Below are 24,845 nucleotides of genomic sequence, written 5' to 3' on the forward strand. Positions count from 1 at the left end.
ACAGCTCTGCAGACACACACCCATACCTTCTCCTCTTGTATAAATATAAGGGATAGGAAAAATGTAAAATTAGCAAAAAATGTATTTTAAAAACTAGCTAATTTAACTACAATCCTTCTGAGAAAGAAAGCCTTAAATATTTGTATTTAAAAAAAGATAGGAACAGGAACAGAGAATATTTCAAGAATCCAAAGGCCCTAACCATGTGGGTATTTAAAAATAAGATTTTGTTAAATATTGCCTAAGTAGAAAAAATAAAAACCCCAAACATGATTCTACGGATTATATGTTGGCGGTGCCAAAAGAAGGAATAGTTTGCCAACTCCAGACTCTTAGGACAGTTTACCAGAAAGCTTCAAGGTCCACAGCTTCATGGCACTTTTCTTCCTCAATGTGCTTTCGGAAAGCTTTACAATAAACAATGAAAGATCTTCTGACTCCCAGTTCAATGTCTTATCTGCATCCTGTCTCACGCTGCAATCATCCAGATTTTTCTAAATTCATTGTTTTTCTTTCTATTTGGTAGTCTAACCCAAAAGAAGCCAGTTTCTCCTTCCATCAAACATACTAGCTCACAGCTGTGTAATTCACTTCTCTGTCTGTTTTCATATTAGCAGATTTTTTTAGCAGGGTGTTAGCACTTCTCTCATATTCATTTACTGGACAGCAAGTAACTTTTCCTACATCAGGAATCTGAACGCAAGTACAAATCTCCTTAGTGATTAAGTGCTTTAAGCAGACTGACTACACAGATTCAAGTATGAGGTCCACATTTTCTTTAGTCTCTGCCACACTGATGTCTAAATACCAATTTAGCAAGATTTACTTAAAAAATCCTTATGGATGGCTTTTGAGAGCAACTTTTTACTCTCAGACATTCCCTACCCCATAAGCCTACCTTGACTTTTAAACCTAGTCTCTGGTAACACCAAGATTTAACTGCAATTATTAATGTTTTCAAATATTTAATAGTTCCCTTCCCACAGACAGAGAGCATATCCCATGTTCCCTTTTCTAAAATCCTGGGAGAAATACTGCCTAGTGGTTTTAAAAACGAAAAATTATGATTCTGTATAATGCCCATTTTAAACTGTTAGCCACTTGCCAGATATACTGGGATGAACTGCCAATGAACTATTCTCTCTCTCTCTCTCTTTTTTTTTTTTTTTAATTACACAGCCATATCAGTCTCCCAGATCAAGTACTAAACTTTTGTATCTTAAAACACATTATCTCCTATTATCAGATCTGTGTATGGGACATAGATTTTTTTGACCACATTCATTTCCTTTTTCTTAATGCACATTAAATTTGATTCATAGAAGATCAGTTTCAATTCTCCTATGCCATAATCTTCCTGAAAAGGTATCAATAATTCAGTTAAGAAAGTGTTCCCTCCCTGTTTGAAGGTGGAGGAAAGCCTGCCCTTGGAATCAGTTAAGACCCGTTTTTTCTCCCCTCGCCATTAGAAATTAATGAAATTCTTGTAAAATGGGTAGTTTAACGCCTTAGTTTAACTCCTCTAATGTGTAGCCAATTTTAAATTAGGATGAAGGTAGAGAAAAGCAGCTTAATTAAAGTAATTTTCACAGATAAAAATAGAACCAGCCCCTTTATGCAAATCTAAAAAGCTTCATTTTCCTTAGAAAACTGCATAGACTAAAATTCCTGCTCTGAGGTTTGTTACTCTCCAAGCTTCATACACTATCATTTTCCTCCTTTTTAAACAGTACCTGTACATCTGTTTACTTCTCATGCAAATTCAAAAAGCTCTTTCATTTCAGGAGACCTAGTGAGTGCAGGTGTTGGGAAGAGCCATTAGGACAGGAAGGGTTATAAAGAATGCTCCATTAATGTGTATGATTAATTGCTATTGAGATGGGGAGGAATTTACTACTCCGCTGTGGAAATACTCTGCCTAGAATATAACCAAGCAATTGAAAGCCAGCTCCTATATTTATGGGACAATATTAACTGGAAGGGTTAGACTCCATAGTAGGTGTCAATGAGTGAGAAGGATTGTAACAGAACTGCACCAATGTTTAACTGATATAATAGAGCAATTCTAACGCTTTGCATTAGTCTGTCACAGGTTACTTTTTCCTCTTTAGCAAACACCAATAGATGTATGCACACAGGTTAGATTTTGAGACACTATCTTTTTATAAAAGGAAATGTTGATAGTGTAATATCAAATGCAAAGGTCAATTGTTCTAAACCTACACAACAGGTCATTAGCCATCAAGGGACTGTTTATAGGATTCTGTGCTTCTCAGATATAAAAGTAACTTGTTCAAAGGCAGCCTATACTACAATTATTATTTGTATTAATTTAGCCCCTTGAGGGCCTACTCATAGACAGGCTCTCACTGTGTTAGGCGCTGTACAATGATGATTTACCATCCCATAGCATTTGGTGTTCTAATTTAATTTGCAAGCGTCCATTACACAAAAACCACCACACCACCACTAGCATCAAGTGGAACTAGTTTGACCCATTTTTTTCGGGCAGAAAATAAACTAAAAATCCCATTCCTTCACTCCAGAAAGAACTGTATTATCACACAAGTGAAGAGTGCGCTTTTCCCCTACCCCTACCCCCACCAACCCTACTCCTCTCTCGCTCTCCCTCCAGGCAGATTGTAATAACAATTTTTCTTCTCCCCCCCCGGGAGTCTGGCTTGTCTCACACATTTGGTGACTCAACAAGTCACTTAGTGATCTGTAATGAGCACGATGGCCAGAGACCTGATCAGAGGTGCTGTACTAGTAGTGCTAATGGAGGGAAGAATCTGGTAGAAACTGATCTTCCGCGGGGTTGCTCAACAGGGGGTCAAAATCCAGGTCCCCTCAGTAAAGAAACAGGTTGTAACCATCAGCAAAACTCTTTTCTTGCTAAAAGAAAGCTCTCAAGGATGAACTGGGCATAGAGAATGAATCCCGGACCCGTACTTCTAGAAGCAGGATGGTCAGAGCTGAGGCACTTTACTGGCAGGGAACACGGAAGTCAGCTTATACTGCTGTTGACTGTGTTCTGTGCAGGAAGTGTTGTTGGTCAATCACCTTTGGTTAGGGCTAAATTCACTTTTAGCACCCCCCCTCTTTTTTTTTTTTTTTTTTTTTTTTTTTAAAAGGGCTATAAATGTCAGTGCAATGTGTGACTTTCTTCCTTATTAAAGGAATTACACACGTTTATAATTAATCCAGAAGATGGCCCATCGATGTTTTATTACACAAAGCAGTTAAGTCTTTTCCCATTAAATATTGCTATTTACCATGTACGCTGATTGAAAGCACTGTATGTTACAAAGTAATTGCTAATTTCCAACAGAATTTGTTTCTTAGTTTTGTTCCAGAGGGATAGCCGTGTTAGTCTGTATACAGCAAAAACAACGAGAGTCCTGTACCTCCTTAAAGACGAACAAATTTCTGTGGGCATAAGCTTTCGTGGGCTGCAACCCATCTGACGAAGTGGGTTGCAGCCCATGAAAGCTTACACCCGCAGACATTTGTTCTTCTTTAACGTGTTACAGGACTCTTGTAATTTTTTCTTAGTTTTGCTATCCTTGTAAGACTAATTAAGAAACTGGTACAATTTAACTATTTAAAATTACCTTAATCACCTTTCTCTAAAACCAAATTTTACAAATTTAAGCTTAAACTTGAAATGTACTTGAAGTTCTAAATACAGCTAGAAGAAGAATCTTATCAGAACTGTATCAGATACAATATAATCTCCCCCATTTCCACACTGCAAAAGCTCACACCAGCAGTAGAGGAGTGTGTTCTAAGAACCTGTGTAGCTTTTTATGGAAATTATGGTGTTTTTCCTGACTGACACTTAATTGCTTCCCCCCCCCAAGGGCTTTTTTTGTGTGTGGGGGCGTGGAAATAAAGAGGGGAACAGAAAAAGCTGAGATTTTTAAAATTTGCATCTAATACTATCAGTTATTCAAAGAAATTCTTTGAGGACTAAAACTCATCGGTTCCATAGTGTCTAGATTGGTTTAGAAAAAAATAATTCCAACCAGTCATAAATTTGGTGATATGCTATATGTGATTTGAACACTTGTTTATACAGTGCTTTTTAAAAATTGAGTTCCTAAAAGGATTCACAAAAGTTGTTTTGTGACAGTGAATGATGCTCAATCGGTAGCAACGAAGTAAAAAGGATATTTATTTAGAACTAATTAACATTTATACTACTTGCTAATTTATGTAAAGATATTATTTCCCCCCAACATGTTGGTGTTAAGTGTACTTGCAGCTTTACATGTGTTTATTTTCAATATAGAGTGTCAGGGATCTTCATGGCCTCTTTCACAATATGAGTTAACACAACAGGTGTTAGACTATTTCACAAAACCCATCCGTGGCAATGTGCAACCATGTATTTAAGAAACCAGTGAAAATTAGGGCAAAACTAACTCAATTTGCTTTAAGCCCCCTGAAATGGGAATGTGCTACAGAAATGTAAAACGTGTTTTCAGTAGGCATGGAATCTACTGATACAAAATAATACATGGGCAGCTCCTCAGGCATCCAAACCAGAATATCGGAAAAGCTATCATTTACACCATTCAAACAGCAGATGGTGATGTGTCTATTTAGGTATTTATATTGCACACATCTGTGTCAGAGCATAAGATCGGATGGTCATCAAGTCCCCCATACCCATGTCTTTGTTACCAGCATTAGTGTCTGTATCCATTCTGCATCAATGTCACAAAGTCAACAACTAGCACAGTATATTACACATACCTATAATATTTAACTCACAACATCACATTGAACATTCAGGGAACACATCAATAAATCTTCCTCTTCTGTTGCTGTTATGCAGTTCTTTGATATAAAATATCAGACTGAGATCTGCAGTGGTACAGAAACTTCTCTCAAGAGGGTGGTGTTGCATCGCTGTGTCTGACATTTACTATCATCAGTATTGGCTACCTTCAACTAGACAGAAGTGGTACTGACTTGTAGTTAAACATGTAAATAGAAGTTCAGTTCCTGCAGAGGCTGTTAAATCTTATTTAGCTCCCGTCACTCCATGTCCCTGAAAAGAAAAGTTCACTGATCTAGAGCCTCTCCCATACCATACAACTCATTTTAAGAGCTGGTTTTACTGTATCTAACTTTTTTTAGGTACCACTGGGCTCAAATTATGTTTTATAGTTAAGTGCATACCAAGGAAGGATAGCAATTGTTACTGTAAAAGTTTGGAGAAATGACAAACCTGTATTCATGAGGAACTTATCTTCCTCATTCCTTAGAGCTTAGATATGGATGCATGGAATTCTTTAAATAAATTATGGGCCTGATACTACAAAGAATTAAGCACTTGTACTTAACTTTACTCACGTGCAAGCCATACCAGGGATTCAACAAAAATTGAAGACCCCCTAAACTTTCTCTTGTATTATTCATAATTCCCTTTCCCCCATCCATCCATCCCTCCCCACAACCCTAGAAATACTCTCGTTTTGAAATCAGTAATTTTGGTTTTAAAGCATTTGAGGAATGTCTTTGATCTTTTAAGGTGTACAGTTCTGTATGTTCTTTTTAAAATGGATTCTATATCGTCTGTTTTGCAGTGTCTAGAACAGTAGTGTTTATTTTCAGTGTTTTGCTTACAGATCTCTTCCTGAGATTCAGTATATGTACAAATCTAGATAAAGCATTAGAAATTTTCTAGCATTAATATCACTTTATAATCTCAAAGTCTGTACAAGAACTAGTCAAGCCTCTTAGCAGTCATGTTACTAACCCAATTATACAGATGGTGTAAAGAGACAGATTAAGTGGCTTGTCCAAGACCAGAATCAGAACTGGGATTAGAACGTAGGAGATATTTATATAAATAAAATATCACACCTTGTGAAGCATCTTGGTGTAGTGGATTGTACATCGTCTGCAGGCAAGAAATCCTGAGTTCTGATCTCAGTGCTCACATCAAGCCTGACTAATGCTTCTGCAGCACTTAGAGACTGTGATACAAGTGATATAAATGCTTAGAACTTAAAACTATTTTATTTTTTTACAAGCATTCAAAGCTTGCTCTCCTCAAGTGCTTGCAAACCAAAATGGCTTATTTTAAAACTGAGAGAAGATCCAAGGAGCATTTCTATGATAAATACAAATAAGATATCCCACAATAGTGTAGAGGCAGCTTGAACTGGACATGGTTAGGAGACAGGAACTCCTGGGTTACAATTATGTAGTAGTCCACAAAACACTAATTTCTATAGTGGCTATTATTGTGGAATGAACTAGGCTCTTCAGATTAATACAAAGAAAGAACAAAACCACAAACATACATATATCAAATTTCTCAGTGATATAAAATATACATGCTATGCATTTTGTTCATTTTTACCATCTGTCAGGCAACTGTTGGAGTGTTTTGTTTTCATAGAACCAGATATTACAGGTGGAAAAGACCTACTGATCTAACCGCTTGTCAATACAAAAGAGTCTCTGCAGCTTTCTGAATTATATTATTGATTTTAATCCATGCCTCTCCTTACATCCTCCTTTAAACTGACTGTCATGATGCCGGCTGTCCTTCTAAAATTGGAAGATTTTTGCCCATGCCAGTCAGAAAAATATTTGTGAGGTTGCAGTCGCAAGTGCAATTTATAGATGAAAAACTGCTTTGTCTCAACAGCATTTTGACTAGCTGCAGTTTTGATCAGGGCTAATCCAAGAGCCTATCTTGGATATATTCAGGATTGGCTGACAGCAGAGACAACATGTTAACAGATCATGTTAATGGATACAGATGGGTGAGATGCTTACACAAATTATTTATAAAAGTACAGGTGACAAATAGGAACCACAGGGAAGAGTGGCAGGTGGTGTTTTTTAAACCACCAATAAATTCTTGTATAAAAGTTACCTTAATTATTTTTGGTTTTCCCCGTGAATGTCTTAGACACATTTTTATCTTAATGAAATAGGCAATTTCACAGAGATGAAGCTAATACTTTTATTGTAGAGGATGTGTACAAAATAATGGATCCATCTTTTACTGTATTGTACTGTCTGGTTTTTTTGTCGGCCTTCTAGTCATCAAGATGGAAAGTTTGAGGGGGGGGGGGGGGGGGGGGGGAAACCCACACAGAGGAAACACTAAATGTATATGTTCCAGAGGGGTAGCCGTGTTCATCTGTTTCTAGCAAAACAATGCGAGTCCTGTGGCACCTTAAAGACTAACAAATTTATTTGGGCATAAGCTTTCATGGGCAGAAACCCACTTCGTCAGATGCATCTGCCCACGAAAGCTTATGCCCAAATAAATGTGTTAGTCTTTAAGGTGCCACAGGACTACATTTATGAACTCTGATCGAATGATAGTCTTGAACAGGGCAAGAGCAGCCTCAGAGAAGGGAGAGAGAGAATGATATGCAACCTGTACCTGTTTATGAGGACCCCTGAGTATATGTGCCTTGGCGCCTTCACAAGCTGTCCTCATTGCTTCCAGTGATGGTGTTCCCAACAGATCTGTGATCAAATCCAGCTGTAGGTATAGAATACATACATTACAGATTACTGTAATTTCAGAAATATGCTTCTCTTTTAATTCAAACAGTGGATTCCAAAATGGGAACCATGGTTTTGTAAAGTCTGATTCAGTCTGAAATAAACATTCAATGGTAAATTTTACTTTTATGCATACTACAAATTGAATGTCTATTCTTGCTTCAATGTGAACAGTATACCTCAAAGCACTGAGCAATAAAAGCTAGGTAAAAACAGTCACATACAAATGTATGTAGACAGCAAAATACTTTTCAGTGACAAAACAATTTATGATCAGATTAAATGTTAATCAGTAGATATAGTTAGGCTATGTGTGCTTAATTCAGGTAGCCTTTTAAATTTAGATTTTCTTAGATTTAAATTATCCATTAAATCAAGAATTATTTCATCTCATTTGTAGAATTGCTCGTGTAAAGAAATGATGTTAAATTACAGAAGTGTTGGATTTCTTTGAGAGGGAAGAATAAATAAAAGACCAGGACCAAGGGAAGAGTAGTCTGGTTTTGGGAGCTGGGAAAGCAAGTTGCTTATAAGGGAGTTGTTGTTAGTATTATTGTAGTGTCAAGGAGTCCCAGTCATGGACCAGGATCGTACCGTGCCAGGCTCTGCACAAACACAGAACAAACAGATAGTCCATACTCTATAGCCCTTCGATAATGTGTTTTTGAGTTTGTCTTGTTGAGTTTTTGTTTACATTTCTTTATTTGTGTAAGCAATAAACATTTTACAATATGATTTCTTTTTCCTCTTATTTCCCACAGGAACGTGCAGATACATTCATATATGCTGTGAAAAAAAGTCATTGCCAAATGCCATATAAAACTTCTTAGAAAAGTCAGTGGCCAGATTAGCACCCAAGTTCCACGTGTTCCCATATGACCATTAAGCACTTGAGCTAATGGAACAAGCTGCAAAGCTTCCACTGCAGAGTAAAGCCATTATCACTATACAGGCAAAGTACTCACTTTGACTGTCAGTACAAAATGAGGAAGTGTGATGATTGCTTACACATCACCAAAGCATTTGTTGCTGTTAAAACTACCGGGTTCCCTGAAAAGATGAGAATTTCCTACTCTCCAGGAGAGATCCCAATCTATAAAGGTGCCTCTTTGCACACTTATCTCTTTTGCTTGGTGTTGAGTATGTGTCAACCCCCCCATACTGTGCCACCTCATAGAATCCTCTAATAAATGATCTTTAAGTATAGATACTTTATAGGTATTTGTTTTACTACTTAACATGACTAGATGGGGGAAACTAGATAGCTCATGCTTTCGGGTTTTCTTTTCTTTTTGAAATTGGGAAAGTATATATTGTAAATCATCAAAGCTCAGAGCATAAGTGTTAATATCAAACCAGCAATATCAGTGTGGAATTGACTGATCATAACATTGACTGATGTAACTCCGTCGGCTTCAATGGAACAATGCCAATTTATATCAACTAAGGATCTTGCCCATGTCTATACAGTAGTTTCCCATAACTTAACATTTATTTATAACTTTCTCCCCTTAACCATATTTAACAGCTCAGGATATGGATAAGCATCAGACTCATCTTTAAGTCACTATGTTGCATTCCTATAAACATCCACAGGGACTGAAGGTACACTAACGTTTCAGTGGTCCATTTTAAATAAGTTGATGGTCTCAGTATAGTTCCTACAGGACAGTGTTCACACCACACAAGTCAGCACTACAAATGAAACCCTTGTTGATTGTTGCATCTGAGACTATCACCCCCATCTTGAGAATTACTTCTTCCAGAACAAGGCTGAGGAACACTGAAAGGGCAGCAAAGGGAAGCTTGGACTGCTACTGACTGTTCTAGTTTTACATGACTAGACAAGACTCCAGTGCACTATCTGGCATCTTAAAACTAAACTCACTACAAATAAAAAGAAATAATAGATGACACCAGTACACCAGGGAATGAATGCCATGAAGGCTATCATCACACCATTTTTCCAGCTGTTCACATAGTGCACAACAAGTAACATGTTGCACACAAGCTTAAGTGCAATGTGTAGAAACTTGTTATGTTTTAAGATAATCTTATACTTTTTAACACATGTAGATATCTACATTTCTCATCTCATTTGAAATCAACTTTCAAAGTTAAGTTTTACTTTTAATAAAGCTAAATAAGTGCAATCCATTCTTTATTGACTATATTGAGCTTGTATGTTATGTATTCAACTCATTTAAGTGTGCTAAATATGAGAGAAAAATACACTAACATGTACCTTGCAGACAGCATGAGAAGTTAAGAGGTCTTCGAACCAGTACACTTACCTGTAATAGGATGGTCTAATTTATTTTTTTTTTTGCAGTGTATCTGAGAAAGAGCCATTAATACAGGCATGTCAGGAAAAGTGATTCCTTAGAAAAAGCTAACAGTGTTTGATGGCTCTGAAACTCACATTTTCATTTGTCATAGTGAGCCAATAACACCTTCAATAAATTCATATAGGAGTTTTTGTTCTCTAGTCCATTTTCATTTATCTAGACATATTTCATTTATATTTTTAATTGTATTTCTAAAAATATAATGAAATAGATACTTAAAACTGTAATGATATCAGAGTATACTGAAGCCAGATTAGGAGACATAACATAAGGTAACAATAAAACTATCTGAACTTGGCAGGTCCTCACACTGGTATGTGCATTTCTAACATGTCTCAGGTATACACAATATGAACAGAAGAAAAACACAAGGACTGGACGCAGAAATAACTGTGTCCATGGTATGCGAATGTGTTCATCCCAAAATAGAAGCATGCATGTTAGGTTCGGTTAACTGCTTGGTTACACACCACCTACACAATAGAAGAAACACACCTGAAATGCAGCTTGGTATATTCAGTACAGTTCATGGGCAGTAACTGCAACAGGCTGGTAGAATTTGCCTGAAAACCACTCACTATGCTACCCGATGTCAATTTTACCAGGAAAGTTTATCTTACTTATTCTTTGAGGTAGATGGTTTAATACCCTAAAAGGTACGTCTACACTGCACACCGCTGGCAGCAGTGCTTCGGGTATGAATAGCTACAGACTGCATTCACACTGTGGTGTGCAACTAGCTACATGTGTCAGCAAAAGGCTCTGACAGGAGGGAGGAGGTAGGGAAAGGCTCCAGATCCGGGGATCTGTCTGAGCCTTTCCCCACTGCTGTTGTCTTTCATTATGGTGGGGAAAGACTCTGGTAGCTCCTTGTAGCCAGGTAAGGCTCCAGCAGTGGGGGGCTGCCAGAATCTTTCCTTGCTGCTTTCCCCCCAGCCAGAGCTTTTCCCTGGTGCTGGAGCCTTCTTGGACACTACACCGCTTAAGAAAGCAGTGTAGACATGGTAGCTGCTATTGGGGCAGGTAGAGAGCCATATAGGGCATAGTTTCTCAGGTATGCAAGACACAGGCAGGGGGCACTCGGGGAAAAACAGAGTGAATGGGAGGCAGGCAGCAGCAGCCTACTTCCCACCCAGTCACAGCTCCCAGTTGGAAGGCAGGCAGCAGCCACTAGCTTCTGGGGGAGGCAGGCAGCATCTCCCAGGTGGGAGCCGGGTGGCAGCCTCCTGCATCTTGCGAGCTGGGCTCACAGCTGGATGGCAGCCATCCACGCCCCAGCTCCAAGCTGAAGGACAGCATCCAGCACCCCGGCTTGAAGATGGGCAGCTTGCCCACATCCCTGGGTCCCAGCCGGCGCAGAAGCCTCCTTTGCTCCAGCTCGAACTGGGTGGCAGTCGCCCACCTCCTGAGCTGGCAGCCACCTGCAACTTGCCCAGGCGGCAGACCCGTCCCTGGCTCAAAGCCCAGTGCCCAGAAAACTTGTCAATTTCACTGCTCTAGCTGAGCAGTGAAATTGACAACTATGACAGCCCCAGATTTCAGTAATTTATCCTTCCCCTTCCCCCCACCCTCCTTCCCTGTCTCTCTCTCACCCCTTCCCTCCTCTCAAATCTATGGCAAAAAATTTGGCGTGGCGCTTTATGTTCCCCAGCTTTGGCATGCCGCTCAAAGCCTCCTAGCTTTGGTCAACATCACCTCTAGTCCAGGTACATACTTGAGTTGTGCACCCCTGATGTAAAGGTGGTAACCCTACCCACACTAGATCTGACATCTGTCATCTCACGGCCTTATATACTCAGCCCTTCTTCCAACATATAGCAGGATGGAGTGAGGGTATGGAATGAGCTATTGAAGTACCAACCATATGAGCTGCCAAGTCTACAGAGAAAGCTAGAGCTGAGCTCTGTGTTATCTTCTTATTCTTAATTTCTTTGCTAATAAAGCAAAGCCCGATGGAAAAGGATGAACTTTTTTTTAAAATACACTTTTTAAACAAACAAACTACTTTAAAGCAAGTTGGGAAAGGCACCTACTCACAACAGCAAGGCATTAATGGCCAATAATTCAAAGACCACATCTCCTAAAACGGGATCAGAGGTATACTCAAAGGAAGAGAAAAGCTTGAAATTTTATATATACTTCCAGGAATATTTAAATTGATGGTCATCTGCACCTTTCAAAGATGCATTTTAAGGAAGATTAGAAAAGCAGGCTCACACTAAAACGCTAAGCATTCTAAAGGTCAGGTCAACAAACAGGAATTCTGGGCCCCAGAGCAGAACGGTCCCACTCTACTTCTTCCACCCCTGACCCCACCCACCCACTGCCCCAGGTCCCAGCCCTGCTCCACCTCCTCCCTGCTTCCGTCCCTTCCCTCTCCCCTTTCCACACTGCCCCCTTCCCCCTGGCAGTGAGTGACAGCTGGGGGGGGGGCTAAGCAGGGAGTGGGGGAGGAGGGACATGGCGAGCAGCCGCAGGGGAGGAAAGAAGGGATGCAGGAGGCAAGCTATGATGGGGGTCGGGGAAGGGAGGATGCAGCTGTGGGGAGGCCAAGCAGGGAAAGGGGTGTATGGAAGAAAAAAGGGGGGCCGAGCAGGGAGGTGGGATGGTGGAGAGGGATGGGATTCCTTGAAAATACTGAAGTGATAAGAGCTCCCTAGATCTTTAGTGTGTGTTTAGTGACGTGGTGCTATTGCTATAATAAATGTTTACCTCATGTGGAATGCGTCTCATCTAAGGATCTCAGAGAACTTTACGTGGTGGATAGAATGGGTATAAGCTTGGATTCACAAAGGGACTTGGGCTTTGTAGTGCTCAGTATCACAACCCCTAACTATCAGGCGTGCAAAAAATCACAGGAACAAAACTGTGACTCACAAAGCCTGAGTGGGGCACATAGGCTCCTATACACTGAATGAGGAGAGATAGGCACCTTAGAAAGCGTTTCATAAAAGCCAGCACACTAGGGGGGAAGCCATCTAAGCTAGCCAATGGGGGACAACAGTGAGAAGGGTGTGCGGTAAACCTTCCCCCCCTCACCTAGGCTGCTACGTCCAGGCTGCAGGGAGGTCCTATACCTGCTTGCAACTCTCAGCTGCAGACCCTCTCTTGGAGTTAGTGCCTTAGGCAAGAAGCCTGTGAGAGAGGAGAAGGATCTCCCTTAAACTTAGAATGAGTTTAGGAGCCTACAGGGCTCAGTGACAGTTCTGGGAATTCCAGTGGAGCATAATCTGTGGATTTAGGCACCTAAATCAGGGGTTTGGGATCTAGGTTCCTTTGTGAATTCAGGCCACAGTAGCTAATCATAGCACAGAGACGCAGGACTGGACGGGACCTCAACAGGACATCTAGTCCAGTCACCTTCACTGAGGCAGGACTAAGTATTATTTAGATCATCTCTGACAGGAGTTTATCTAACCCAGTGTTACTCAGACTGAGGCTGGGGAGCTGCAAGTGGCTCTTCAATGTGTCTCTTGAGGCTGTTTGCAGCACATGATATTAAAATACTCTCTGATGTAATTATTAACCAATCAAGATGCTTTTACTACGGTAATAACCAATTGTAGTTGATGAAATAATAATACTTGGTCAGTCATTTTGCTGTAAGAATACACACACACACACACACACACACACACACACACACACTATAGTACTATATATTCATATTTAAACAGTATGACAGGAAATTATTTATATATATATATGTATATATATATATATAAATAACAGTATGATGGAAATAGTGTTTATATGAATGAAAGAACAGTTTAATCAGCCTTTCCATCTCATAAATAATTACACCCATTTCTAACATGCTTATTGTGGATATATTGAGAACTCCAAAAGAAGCTCCTCCAGTTTATTGGATAAATAGACATATAAAGCTGTGTTTGTTTATTTCTTTGCTTAAAAATCCCGTGTTAGACAACCTGAAGGTTACAATGGTGGGTGAGTATTCTGATCTACTGGTTAAATTATTTTAAAAACATGCATTATTTATACAACAGATCAAAATATTGTTTAAATTATGTATTCTGAACTCTTCCTAAAACAATCCTGAAGCAATGTGACCATTAATCATGCTAATTGGCAAATTTATTTTTTATAAATTAAGTTGAAGTGCAGCACTGTGTACATCACAGTATCATCATTTAAATATCAACTGAAACCCAATACTTTTTTTCTTTTTCCTCTTTGGTAAAAATCTGTTGATCCCAGTTAGATCACTTTCACCTTATTTCAACACACACCAAGTTGGAAATTTTTTTGCCTATGTGTAAAGCAGGTGATATAAAAGCAGATTTAAGGTTCAAATGCCAAGATTTCAAAGAATTCTACAGTACATTATAGTGAAGATTTTTAAAGTGAAGTTTAGTTATACCTGCTGAATGGGACTTTGTGCCTGAAACAATATTCTTCGGCCAAGTAGTTCTGCAAAGATACAGCCCACAGACCAAATATCAATAGCATTGCTGTAGTGACGGCTGCCCATCAAGATTTCCGGAGCCCGATAATATTGAGTGACAACTTCCTGAGTCATGTGACGAGATTCATCTAATTCTTCCACCCTGGCCAATCCAAAATCACAAATCTAAATTGAGAAGGTAAATACAAAAAATACTTAGGGCATTTCACACAAATATGCCTTTAGTAACAAAGTATAAAATCCCGGACCGGCATTAATTGTTTTTTTTAAAACTGCATACTGAAGGAACTGCATAAGCAAGCTTTTTAAAAAAAAAAAAAATAATAAAAATAAAGAGTGTTTTTGGGGGGGGGGGGGGGGGGGCAATTACGTTGTTCGGTTGTATAAATATTAAAACATTTACAATTATTTAGATTTTCTTGAAGTCACAATATATTTTTCAACTGGCATTACGCTGTTAAGTTTAAAAAAATTAAAATCCCAAACCAGCATTTTGCCCATAAAAGATCACTGACAACTTGCATGGCTCAAAATGATTCATTCCAGTTCACATTGCTTTTCATGATGGTGCTCCTTAAAGATGTCAGCAGTGAGATTTGGCCTTTCCTCTTATTATAGCGGGTTGCTGGGTTTTTTTTTGTTTTCTGTGTTTTTTAAACAGTTTGTTTTTTCTAGGATAAAGGAAAAAGTAGCCAGCCAAGATTTTCAAAATAAAGACCTAATTAAATTAAAAACAAATAAAGTTTGTTTAATTAGTCAAGACTGCAATAGGATGCATTCCATCTACGCAAAACCTTAAAGTTTAAAAATAAAGACGTCTCCAGAATTCATTGCCACCTTTACGGAGGAAATGTGTTACTGACAGTGCTGGAGCAAAACAAACATATTACAGGCTTTTCAAAACTGCTAAGCACATAGCAGATCCCGCTAAAGTCAATAAAAAAAATTCTCTGTCCATATAGCTTTACTACTTTTTTTTTTTAATTTATTTTTTAAAGGAGAGGCGTGGGGCTGTTTTTACTTATGAAAAGACTTAACGGGGGAAAAATTTTATTAAACTATAAAACTTTTTGACCATGACTCTTGATATATAATGAAACTCTACGAATTTTAAATAAATGTAGGCACCACCTTAAGAACACAGTTGCTGTTCACAAGTAGATTCCCTGGTTTAATGTCTCGATGTAAAATCCCAGCTGAATGTAGATATTTCAGACCTGAAATATTGAACAAAGTAAATATATTCTCTCCTATAATTTATGACTAAAAGCATATTTTCCTGGAAGGCTTTGAGTCTGCAAAGACTTACACATGTGCTTAACTTTACACACTGCTAGTAGTCCTTTTGACTTTACTTCACTACTACTTTAGTACTCAAGAATAAAGTTAAACACAAGTAAATCTTTGCAGGATCCAGGTCATAGAGAGCAAATTATTTAAGCAAACATACTTTCCTCCTCAGTTTTGCTATAAAGGTACCCACAGTACTGTATAAAAATTATAAACAGCTCTATATATTATATATACATACACACACACACACTTTTTTTTCCAATGACAATTTCTGCAGCACTAAAATTCAATTGATGTGTACCTCCACCCAGTCTAAAGCCAACTCATAACAGAGGCACAAACACCATTTGTCCTTCAGAGGGATAAATCTCTCCTCTGGTTCAACAGACTTAGCTGAGGTGCGGTACTGCCTCTGGATGTAACCTTAGACCTCCTTGCCTTGACATTGCTGAATATAACCCAATAACTATTTTTATCAAGAAAAAATGGCTTCTGTTTATTTTCAGCTGATTTTCACTGAAGGCGGGTACGGGGGAAACAAATAAAACCCATGGAAAATGAGGCAGGTTAGCCTGATTACAAGTCAGAAGTCCAACTCATTAACCTGAATCAGTAATTTCCAAATCCACTGAAAGATCTAAGTTTATAACCACTATTATATTTTTACTGAGCCAATTTTAGTGACCATTTCTACAAAAAATTTCAGTTACATTGTTTTACAATATAGCATGTGTATTCACCAGATAGGATGGTCTCAGGTGTCTTCTCTGCAGCCTGATTCAAAAGGCCACTTTACGTCATTAGACTCCGTTTAAAAAAAAATCAGTGTTATGCTTCATCTTTTCAATAACCATTCAGTAAGTCATTCAGGTTAAAGCACGAGCATTGCCATCTTTACACAGATAATACTCTAAAAAAGCAGCAAGACCAAGAGCTTCTTGAACACCTTTGTTAGTCTTTCAAAGTCAATATTAAATAACAGAACAATTTATTAAATATATCTTATTCTACACATTAATAAGGCCTAGGAAAATTTTGGGAATAAAACTTCAGAAACTGTAAAGAGAAAACTACAAAGTAAGAATACACCACTTAGTTCAATATTGTTTCATCGGTTTTAAACAAAAGTTACCTCTTAAAATCTGGTAAAGAAAAACTTTGACATGATCCGCACTGAGTGGCTGAGGAGAGACGATAATCTTATGGAGGTCACTCTGCATCAATTCGGTGACAACATATCTTCAAGTTATTAGTTAAGGAAAGTACAGAAAATGCAGTAAATAATTCCCTTGAAACAGTTACTTTTGCTAACAAGAATTTTAAACCTTATAAAGCTGTAGAATAACAAAAGAATAAAGCTTCTTGACTTATATAAAATAGAGGTCAAATCTCCGGACTTTCACAAGAATTACTTGACAATTTAGTTACAAGCAGGAAAAAACAAACAAAACAGATTATTGAACAAAGCCACATTTATATTTATGTATATACTTTCAAAAATTATTTGAAAGCCAAAAACATGGCTCATGAAGGATAAGATTCCTGGTATTAATTTAATCATATTTTAAAACCTGTAATTTTGGGCTCAAAATTCTTATTAATCATAAATTACAAGCAATTCTAGTGGCATCATCATGATCCCTCATGGAAATTTATCCACATCACATAACCAGATCAATTGATAGAGGTCAATACGGTTGGAAAATACAGCCCTAACAGGGATGTTATAAGTCAGTACTGCAGTGCTCTTACAGAAAATGTGTACAGGTTGTGCATGCATTGTGCCCAGCTCTACCTGTAGTATCAATATTTCACTTACACAAGCTCCAAATCTCCTCCCATGCAAATCCATGATTGTAAATCTCTTTCAAGTTCTAATTAAAAAAAAAAAAGCATCTCTATGTGGAAGAAAAGGCAGAAGCCACCCAATTGGCATGCTGTCACACATGAAAAGCAACAGGTGTAGGAGCCTGCTCGTAATTTACCACAGTAGCCGAATAACCCAAGATCTGTTATTCCTGCTGACATCAATGTAGAGGGGGGCATATCTGCTCAGACAGCCTCAGAAACAGCAAAATACAATCTTTCAAAAATACTACCAAATACTTTCAAAATACTGTCGTTCACAAATGGAGAAATACAGCAGAGAGAACAGAGAAACCACATCAAGAAGTTGTCAATTTCCTGAATGTGGAGTTACAGAGAAAAAAGTAATCCTTAAAAGGGTACCTTGAGTGCTGAAGATAGCTGCTCACCACATCAGACGTATCTGCTTAGTTTACCGACAAATTTTTGCTGATGTCAGCAATGAAGAGCCTGCATAGCTGCTGAAAGGCAAGCTGTATTCTATTCTGCCTCCTGTATCAACAAAATTGCCAGCTAAGTACTGATTTGCATTCTTTATTGTTGACGAGTGTCTGCAAAGATGGACAGTCTGAAGTAGAGCCAGTATGTCTTGATTTTCAAGTAACAGGTTGAATGTGCAACGCTGACAGTTCAGAAAATCTTATTTTGATGTATAAACTGAGCAGGTTTGATATGAGAATAAAGAAACACTGTTTACACAGCTGCTTTTCAAGGGACAGCTACATTTAAAATGAAAAGGGAAATTCTGGGATTTGCTAGACTAATATACAAGTAACTTAATGTACTCACTACTGCAGATAGCTAGTCAAATACTGTGGCCTTATTCTCAATACATTATTACTATTTATATTATAGTAGTGCGTATAGCCCCAGCTGTGGTTAGGTGATAGTGCTTGGCTTGGTACAAACACACAGTTAAGAGACATTCCTTGGCCCAAAGAATGTAGAATCCAAGTAGTCAAAAAGGTTAGGAGGTGAAACAAAGGCAGAGAGGAATGTCTTTTCAAGGTCACATATCAGGCCAGCTGCAAAGCCAGAAATACAGCATATGTCTCTCAAGTCCTAGTACAGTGTCTACTTCAGTGAACCACACTCTCATTTGCAATTCAAGGCAACAGAATTGTAATCGGCTCGCCTGTGCTTCAAGATATAAGCTGATCATCTACAAGGGACAGGAACAGCTCAACTTCCACCCACCAGAATACAGCACAATATTTTTCCTGCCTTCCTTCTGAAGCCTCAGGCCACTGCTGGAAGGAGGGTAACAAAATGTATGGACTAATCCAGAACAGAGAATTCTATCTTTCCATGCTTGACGCTTTGACTTTTAGGGAAAAAAAAATCTTTACGAATGAGGCATAAACCAGTAACATTCCTATTTGCAGTGCACCAGCTTTGATAATTATATAAACTCTGCACCTTTCAGTGGGATTTTCAAAAGTGTTGACCCTAACTCTGCAGCCACTGAAGTCAACAGGAGTTTTACCATCGACTTCAGTGGAAATACTATTAAGTCAATGCTGAATTGAGTGCTTTTTAAAATCCACCTTGAATCTGTAAAACCACTAGATGATTTACACATCCACAGCCTCAATACTTATAGCTACACTAATCCCCTACTAAATAACTCTGAAAATGATAGCAAACTAACTTTAAGGTAAATATCTTTCTGAACTATAAGCCAGTAAATTAATTAGCAGACGAACCTTGTCAGGAATTTCCACCCCCTCCTTCTTACCACTCCTCTCTGGTTAGTGACCAGCCCAGGTTAAAACTCATGTATGATGACCTAGAGAGATCCTGCAACTTCCTTTCTTCCTCAGCCAAAATGATTGCAACACCCCTGTCTGTTGTTCCATGTACTTTACCATGCACAGTACTTCATTCCTTTCAAGTATCAAATATTTTAGGTCCTCTTTATCTAACCAAGTTTTATATATCATCTAAAAATGCATTCAAATTTTTAAGTGGTACAGTACTAAAACCCACCAAATTATATTTAATACATTAATGACATCACAATTTTCTAACAAAAACTTCCCTAGAACTTCTCTCATAAATGTAACCCAAAGAAGTTCAGCAACTATGCGGTACAATAATTTTTAGTTTAATAAAGCAATTTCCCCTTTGCAAAGGCCTCCTTTTAATATTTATGCCACTTTTTACATTTAATTTTACCTGCTGGCTACAACTTATCCTGAAATTCTACATTTTACAATAAAATATTTAAAAAACCAAAAGCAACACTCTGTACTTTATTATAATATTTCTGTTTTGCTATACCACAAATCCTCCTAAATCTCAATCCCTAGCATAATGTCTCCCAGATGTCTCAACTAGTTGCCATGCCAACTAAAGCCGCTTAAATTAAATGAGGGCCTGAAATGGCACCTGCACCACTCCAGGTCTGTTGCGCATTAAATAAAGCTCTCTTGACAGGGGCTCAGAGGTGCCATTAACTTGAACAGCAGCTATCTGATTATTGTGTCTGGACAATTTAATGAGGATCTCTAAACAAGAGTGAAAGCAGGACTTGCTTGATGTGTCTGTCTTTTGCAAATGTGGCAGCCTCTTAAACAGCTGGTGCCCAATCAGGTCAATGCCTTTGCTTACGCCTGTTAATATTTAGCTAAAACAACAGACTATGTCTAAAGTTATAGGTTTTCAATAAAGTATTTTAACTGATACTTGCATTTTTCCCATTTAAATTGATCTATAATATATGCTGGCCAGTAGGTCGTCACTGGAGCTACATTATACAGCTAAACTGAACACTACCATCAGATTAAAAATTGCTACTGACAGCACTAATTAGTTAAGTAGCTGTATAAAATTAGAACTACAATGTGTACCAGTTTGCTTCAGAAAATTATAAAGGAAAATGAGCAGCACAATAGACCCTCACTAATTCACACTGACTGGGAGACCCACTGAAATTAGTAAATTTTACAAATTGACAAGTAAGCAAACAAAAACCAAGCATGCTGCACTAAAGTGGTTGTATTAGCTTAATTTCAATAATGTATAAACATTACTCATGTCCTATAGTACATTAATAAGGAAAGAAGTCTCAGAAATCTCCCATTTAAGATTGGAGGAGACCACCATGTTTTGGGCAAGTTATGGAGTATGTGAATTAGCAAGGTCCCAAAGAAATAAATGGTGGAAGAAATGTGCAACTGCTGTGTTACCAGGGGAAAAGGTTTCAACAGTCTATTTTCCAACCAGAGAAGTTCTTATAATTTTCACCTTATTTCAGGAAGCTCTTTGAAACGGCGACTGGAATTCTCTCATTCATACACTTTAAAAGCACATTGCAAATGTCTTTAAATTGGGATCATACCAGTTCAATCTGGGTGCCATGTCTGCATTTGGAAAGTGGCAAGAAAAAACAATAATCCATTAATTATAATGTTCCTGTAATATGCTTGTTTCATATTAACGTGCACAGTAAGAAAAGGCTGGTCTGATTAAGAATAGTATAAGGATGGAATAAAATCTCATTAAACTAATATTTCTATATATCCTCATTTATAGTTAAAAATATGCTGGCATTTCCTCTCAACCATGTTAATTATTAATATATGTAAGTACTGGCAATGGAATCACCATCTCTTACATAAGGAATGTTGGGGGCTCTGTTCTCTGATTGGCAAGAAAAGATGTGCAGGCTCCCTAATGCTCAGTAAAAACCACTTGTTTGAAAATCTCCTATTTACCTAGTGGTATGATGAGTGAAGACTCATTCACTGAAGGTATGGGAAAGGAAGAGATGACAGAACATGGCCTGTGGTATTGCGATAAATTACACAGCCTATTTTAAGATTATTTTCTAAATCCCTTCAGTTATATAATTATTTAAACTCAAGATTAATTTGATGTTTAATCCGGGAATTCTTCAAGTGCTCGTGCTACTATGAACTTGTTGCAGTTTACAGCTTTGATTATAGCACAGTATTCACGTAAGGCTGCAGTACAACTATTAAATGCAGCCATGCATAAAAGAGGATGAAGCAATGTAAGAAGCAGTGCAAATCAAGGGGTGGAGTATTTTTTGGACGACAAACTGATCGACAAGTCACTACTGATAATTTTTTTTTCCAAAATAAATATCTTCAGACATGGGAAATTGAGAACACATGATATTGAGAAAATAACGCAAAATATTGTAAAGTATTCCTACACACAGCTAACATTTTAAGATTTTCCTCTCATCATGTAATTTCTACTGGCTCAACAGCAAAGTCACCATCTTGTAGTTACAATTTAAGACAAAAGTGATTAACCATAAATGATACAGTAAGAGTGGACGGGGGGTGGGGGATTTTATGGTCAAATAAGTATTTGATCAAACAGAACTGCTATAACACTTAATCATCCAAGACTTTGAAATCTTTAAAAGTCTGGGTGCACAGCATAGCTGTTTTGCATAGTGTTTAGGAGAATGGTTTTACAAGCACTGTACATGACTCAAGAGCTCTCATACCCTGATTTTGCATGTAAAGGTATCTCCATGCATGCACAATTGGAATTTTACAGCTATGTTTGAAAAAGACTAAATAAAAATACACTCTTATTGTACACAATCTGCCACAGGAATATGGCCCAACATTATGCACATTAAAAGGGAAATTTAAGGTTAAAGAAAGAAAATACGTGTTTAGTACTTATTCGGGTGACGGAAACAAGATTCCTGGGTTCTGTATGAATGGTTTGTGGGTAAATCTATTAAGCTTACTTTGGATTAGCCTGTAAAATGGGTATATCATCATCCACTTTACTGGGATGTTGCAAGGCTAATTAGTAAAGCACTCAGCTCTTCAGATCAAAGGGGCTACATAAGTGGCAAGTATTATTGAACTTATCACAAAACTGTCTCTTACTTCAAAGTATATACGTTTTAACACTTTCAGGAAATTTTAGGTGGCTCCAAGTGGCAGCTAATAAATCACAGTCTTGTAAAAATCGACAGGATTACTGTGACTCATATTCATGTAATTGGTAAGTTAAAGCAAAGAAACAAATTTTGAAGCTGTTTTGCTTGCTATTATACAGCATGTATACAAACCTGGCTAATTATATACACATTTTTCTAGACAGAAACCGTTTCATATTGAGACAATACTAAAGAAAAACCACACAAAACCAATATTCAGCTACAGTAAAATGAAACCCCTAAGTAGATTGTTTATACAAATTGAAAATTACATAGAATTACATACATAAATTTCAATCTATTAATCTATTTTTATTTTTGAAAAACTTTGTACCATTAGTCAGTGTATGCTGCTATACAAACCCTTCTCTTGAACATTTTCAGTGGTGTCAGTGACATTCAAGCTGTAACATCTATGCAGGTGTGAACTGATATCACTCAGAAGAGGCCTGTTCAGCAGAAACCACTTCCGTGGGAAGCTGACAAAGGTTTTATGTCATCCGTATCTCAGAAATCTTAGTGCTTCATCACAATGTAAAAGCAACACAACATGCCTCTTTCTTGAATCTTACTCCTGAATTTGGCTACTGTGCTTTCCAAGTTTATGTCAGATCATTAAAACATGCTTCCCATGTGCCCATATAATTAATACGATTATAAAAGTCTGATAATGGAAATTGTTTTCAACTCATATGTCTAAGAACATGTATTTTAAAAGCTGCACACATTTGAAATTCTGCAAAGATACTTCACATGCCAATTTCAGTGTAGTCATAGATAGAAGCATATTTACTCTTACTCTTGGTTCGGCTATATAAAATCAGGTACTTTGCTAATTAATATCTGTATAATTGGTGAGTGGACAAAAAACTACACCACTATGGTTTATCATTTAGGATTATATTCCTTGCTATGAACGTATACTTTTATCTGGCCTCAAACTGTAACTCCCTCGTCAATGGAGTGAATTTGTGCACATAGACAGGAGGTTCTAGGATTTATATTTTCAGTTCCAAATGACAATATCTAATTCATTTTTCAGCTCTTGGAACAAAGGTATTTCAGTTTCTCTGATGCATTCTAACATAACACTAGTTTTCAGTCCATAGCATAGGCCCCTCAGAAAATAGAGAGGGAAAAAGGCAGATCTTAGTTTATTGGTTTGGAAACATGGCTATTATGCTACAAACAACAGGAAAGAGGGGAAGAAAGAAGGATGAGTAACAGTGAGGGAAGAAGACAGAGAATTCTAAGAGTAAAAGACTACTGTACAGAATGAAAGGAGACCCTCTACAGAGGTCCTGTGAAAGAATGAGAGATCAGAGTATTCTAATAGGCACTATGATATTGGGACCAGTCATCCTTTGTACTAGATGAAGTCTCATCAGGCATTGGAATAATTTTTAAATGATGCATTTGTCCAGGTTGTCTCTCGTGAAACACTGACGGCCAGCAAGCCCTTAAGACGGAATGGGAAAGTCCACTGCACGTCTCTTCATGCATCTTGCCCAAAGTATTAAAATCAATTCAGGTTGACACGATTGACAAAAAGTGATAATTTTGTGAATCTTCAGCTGCGTCTGCAATAAGCTTTAATCGGGAAAGTCTTCAAAGAGTGACTAGAGAAGCCTACAGTAATTATTGGCCAAGAAGAAGAATATCTGTCTTTCTCCAGTTGCAGAATTCAATACTATGAAAGATTAGAAAACACTATTCTGGATTTATACTAGAAAAGTGATGTACTATTAATTCAGATGTTCCAATAATCCTTCAGTACTATAAGGATGGTATACAACTTCTTATTAAGACATTAGATCTCCATCTTTTTTACTTATAATTTGACCTGTTATGTTGTCAAGATGGATTGTTCAACATTTGGAATCTTATGACTAAATATTTCACTCAGATATCTAGTATCTACTTAGAGGACAGATTCTTAATCCATATTTTCCAAGGAAATTAAGTATTTTATTTCTAAATTCCTAGTTTGTTATTTATGTGATCATTACATACAGTCTTCATTTTGATTTTATTTCTGTAAATGTTATGCCACTTTCAGTAAATTTTAAACATAAACAGTGAAACAATATTAAGTTATTCAACAATGCAATAACATTCACTAGAATTAACAGACATGAATCCTTGTAATAAAGTGCATTCTTAGGCAGCTCTAAACAGGTAACTGATTGGCATCTATGCTTATTTTAAATGGACATACACTTTATAAATGGGTACTATGCCACCCTAACAGTTGGCTATGAGTTTAGGCATGTCATACAACCAGAATAGATACCTATGCTTGAGTAACAAGGGATGGATTTCTGCCCAATAGTTTTTTTGTATACCATTTCCATGCCTACGGTTATGGGAATATGCTATCAACTCCAGCTAAGAGATGGATTAACTTTGAAAATCCAAACATAGCTTC

General features: G+C 37.6%; 1 protein-coding gene across 1 annotated transcript in view; it reads right to left on the reverse strand.

Annotated features, from left to right (window-relative positions):
- NLK (nemo like kinase) overlaps window positions 1–24,845 on the reverse strand; it is a 107,719-nt gene that overhangs the window by 10,917 nt on the left and 71,957 nt on the right. The window contains exons 4-7 of the mRNA XM_067538033.1: window positions 16,748–16,854; window positions 15,454–15,539; window positions 14,278–14,487; window positions 7,421–7,522 (exon numbers count right to left, since the gene is read on the reverse strand). Of these exons, the coding sequence (XP_067394134.1) occupies window positions 7,421–7,522; window positions 14,278–14,487; window positions 15,454–15,539; window positions 16,748–16,854 (505 nt within the window). The remainder of the gene's footprint in view (window positions 1–7,420; window positions 7,523–14,277; window positions 14,488–15,453; window positions 15,540–16,747; window positions 16,855–24,845) is intronic.

Source organism: Emydura macquarii, unplaced genomic scaffold (genome assembly GCF_026122565.2).
Source record: "Emydura macquarii macquarii isolate MOO-44397 ecotype Brisbane River unplaced genomic scaffold, CSIRO-AGI_Emac_v2 contig_450, whole genome shotgun sequence".
Classification (NCBI taxonomy): Eukaryota; Metazoa; Chordata; order Testudines; family Chelidae; genus Emydura; species Emydura macquarii.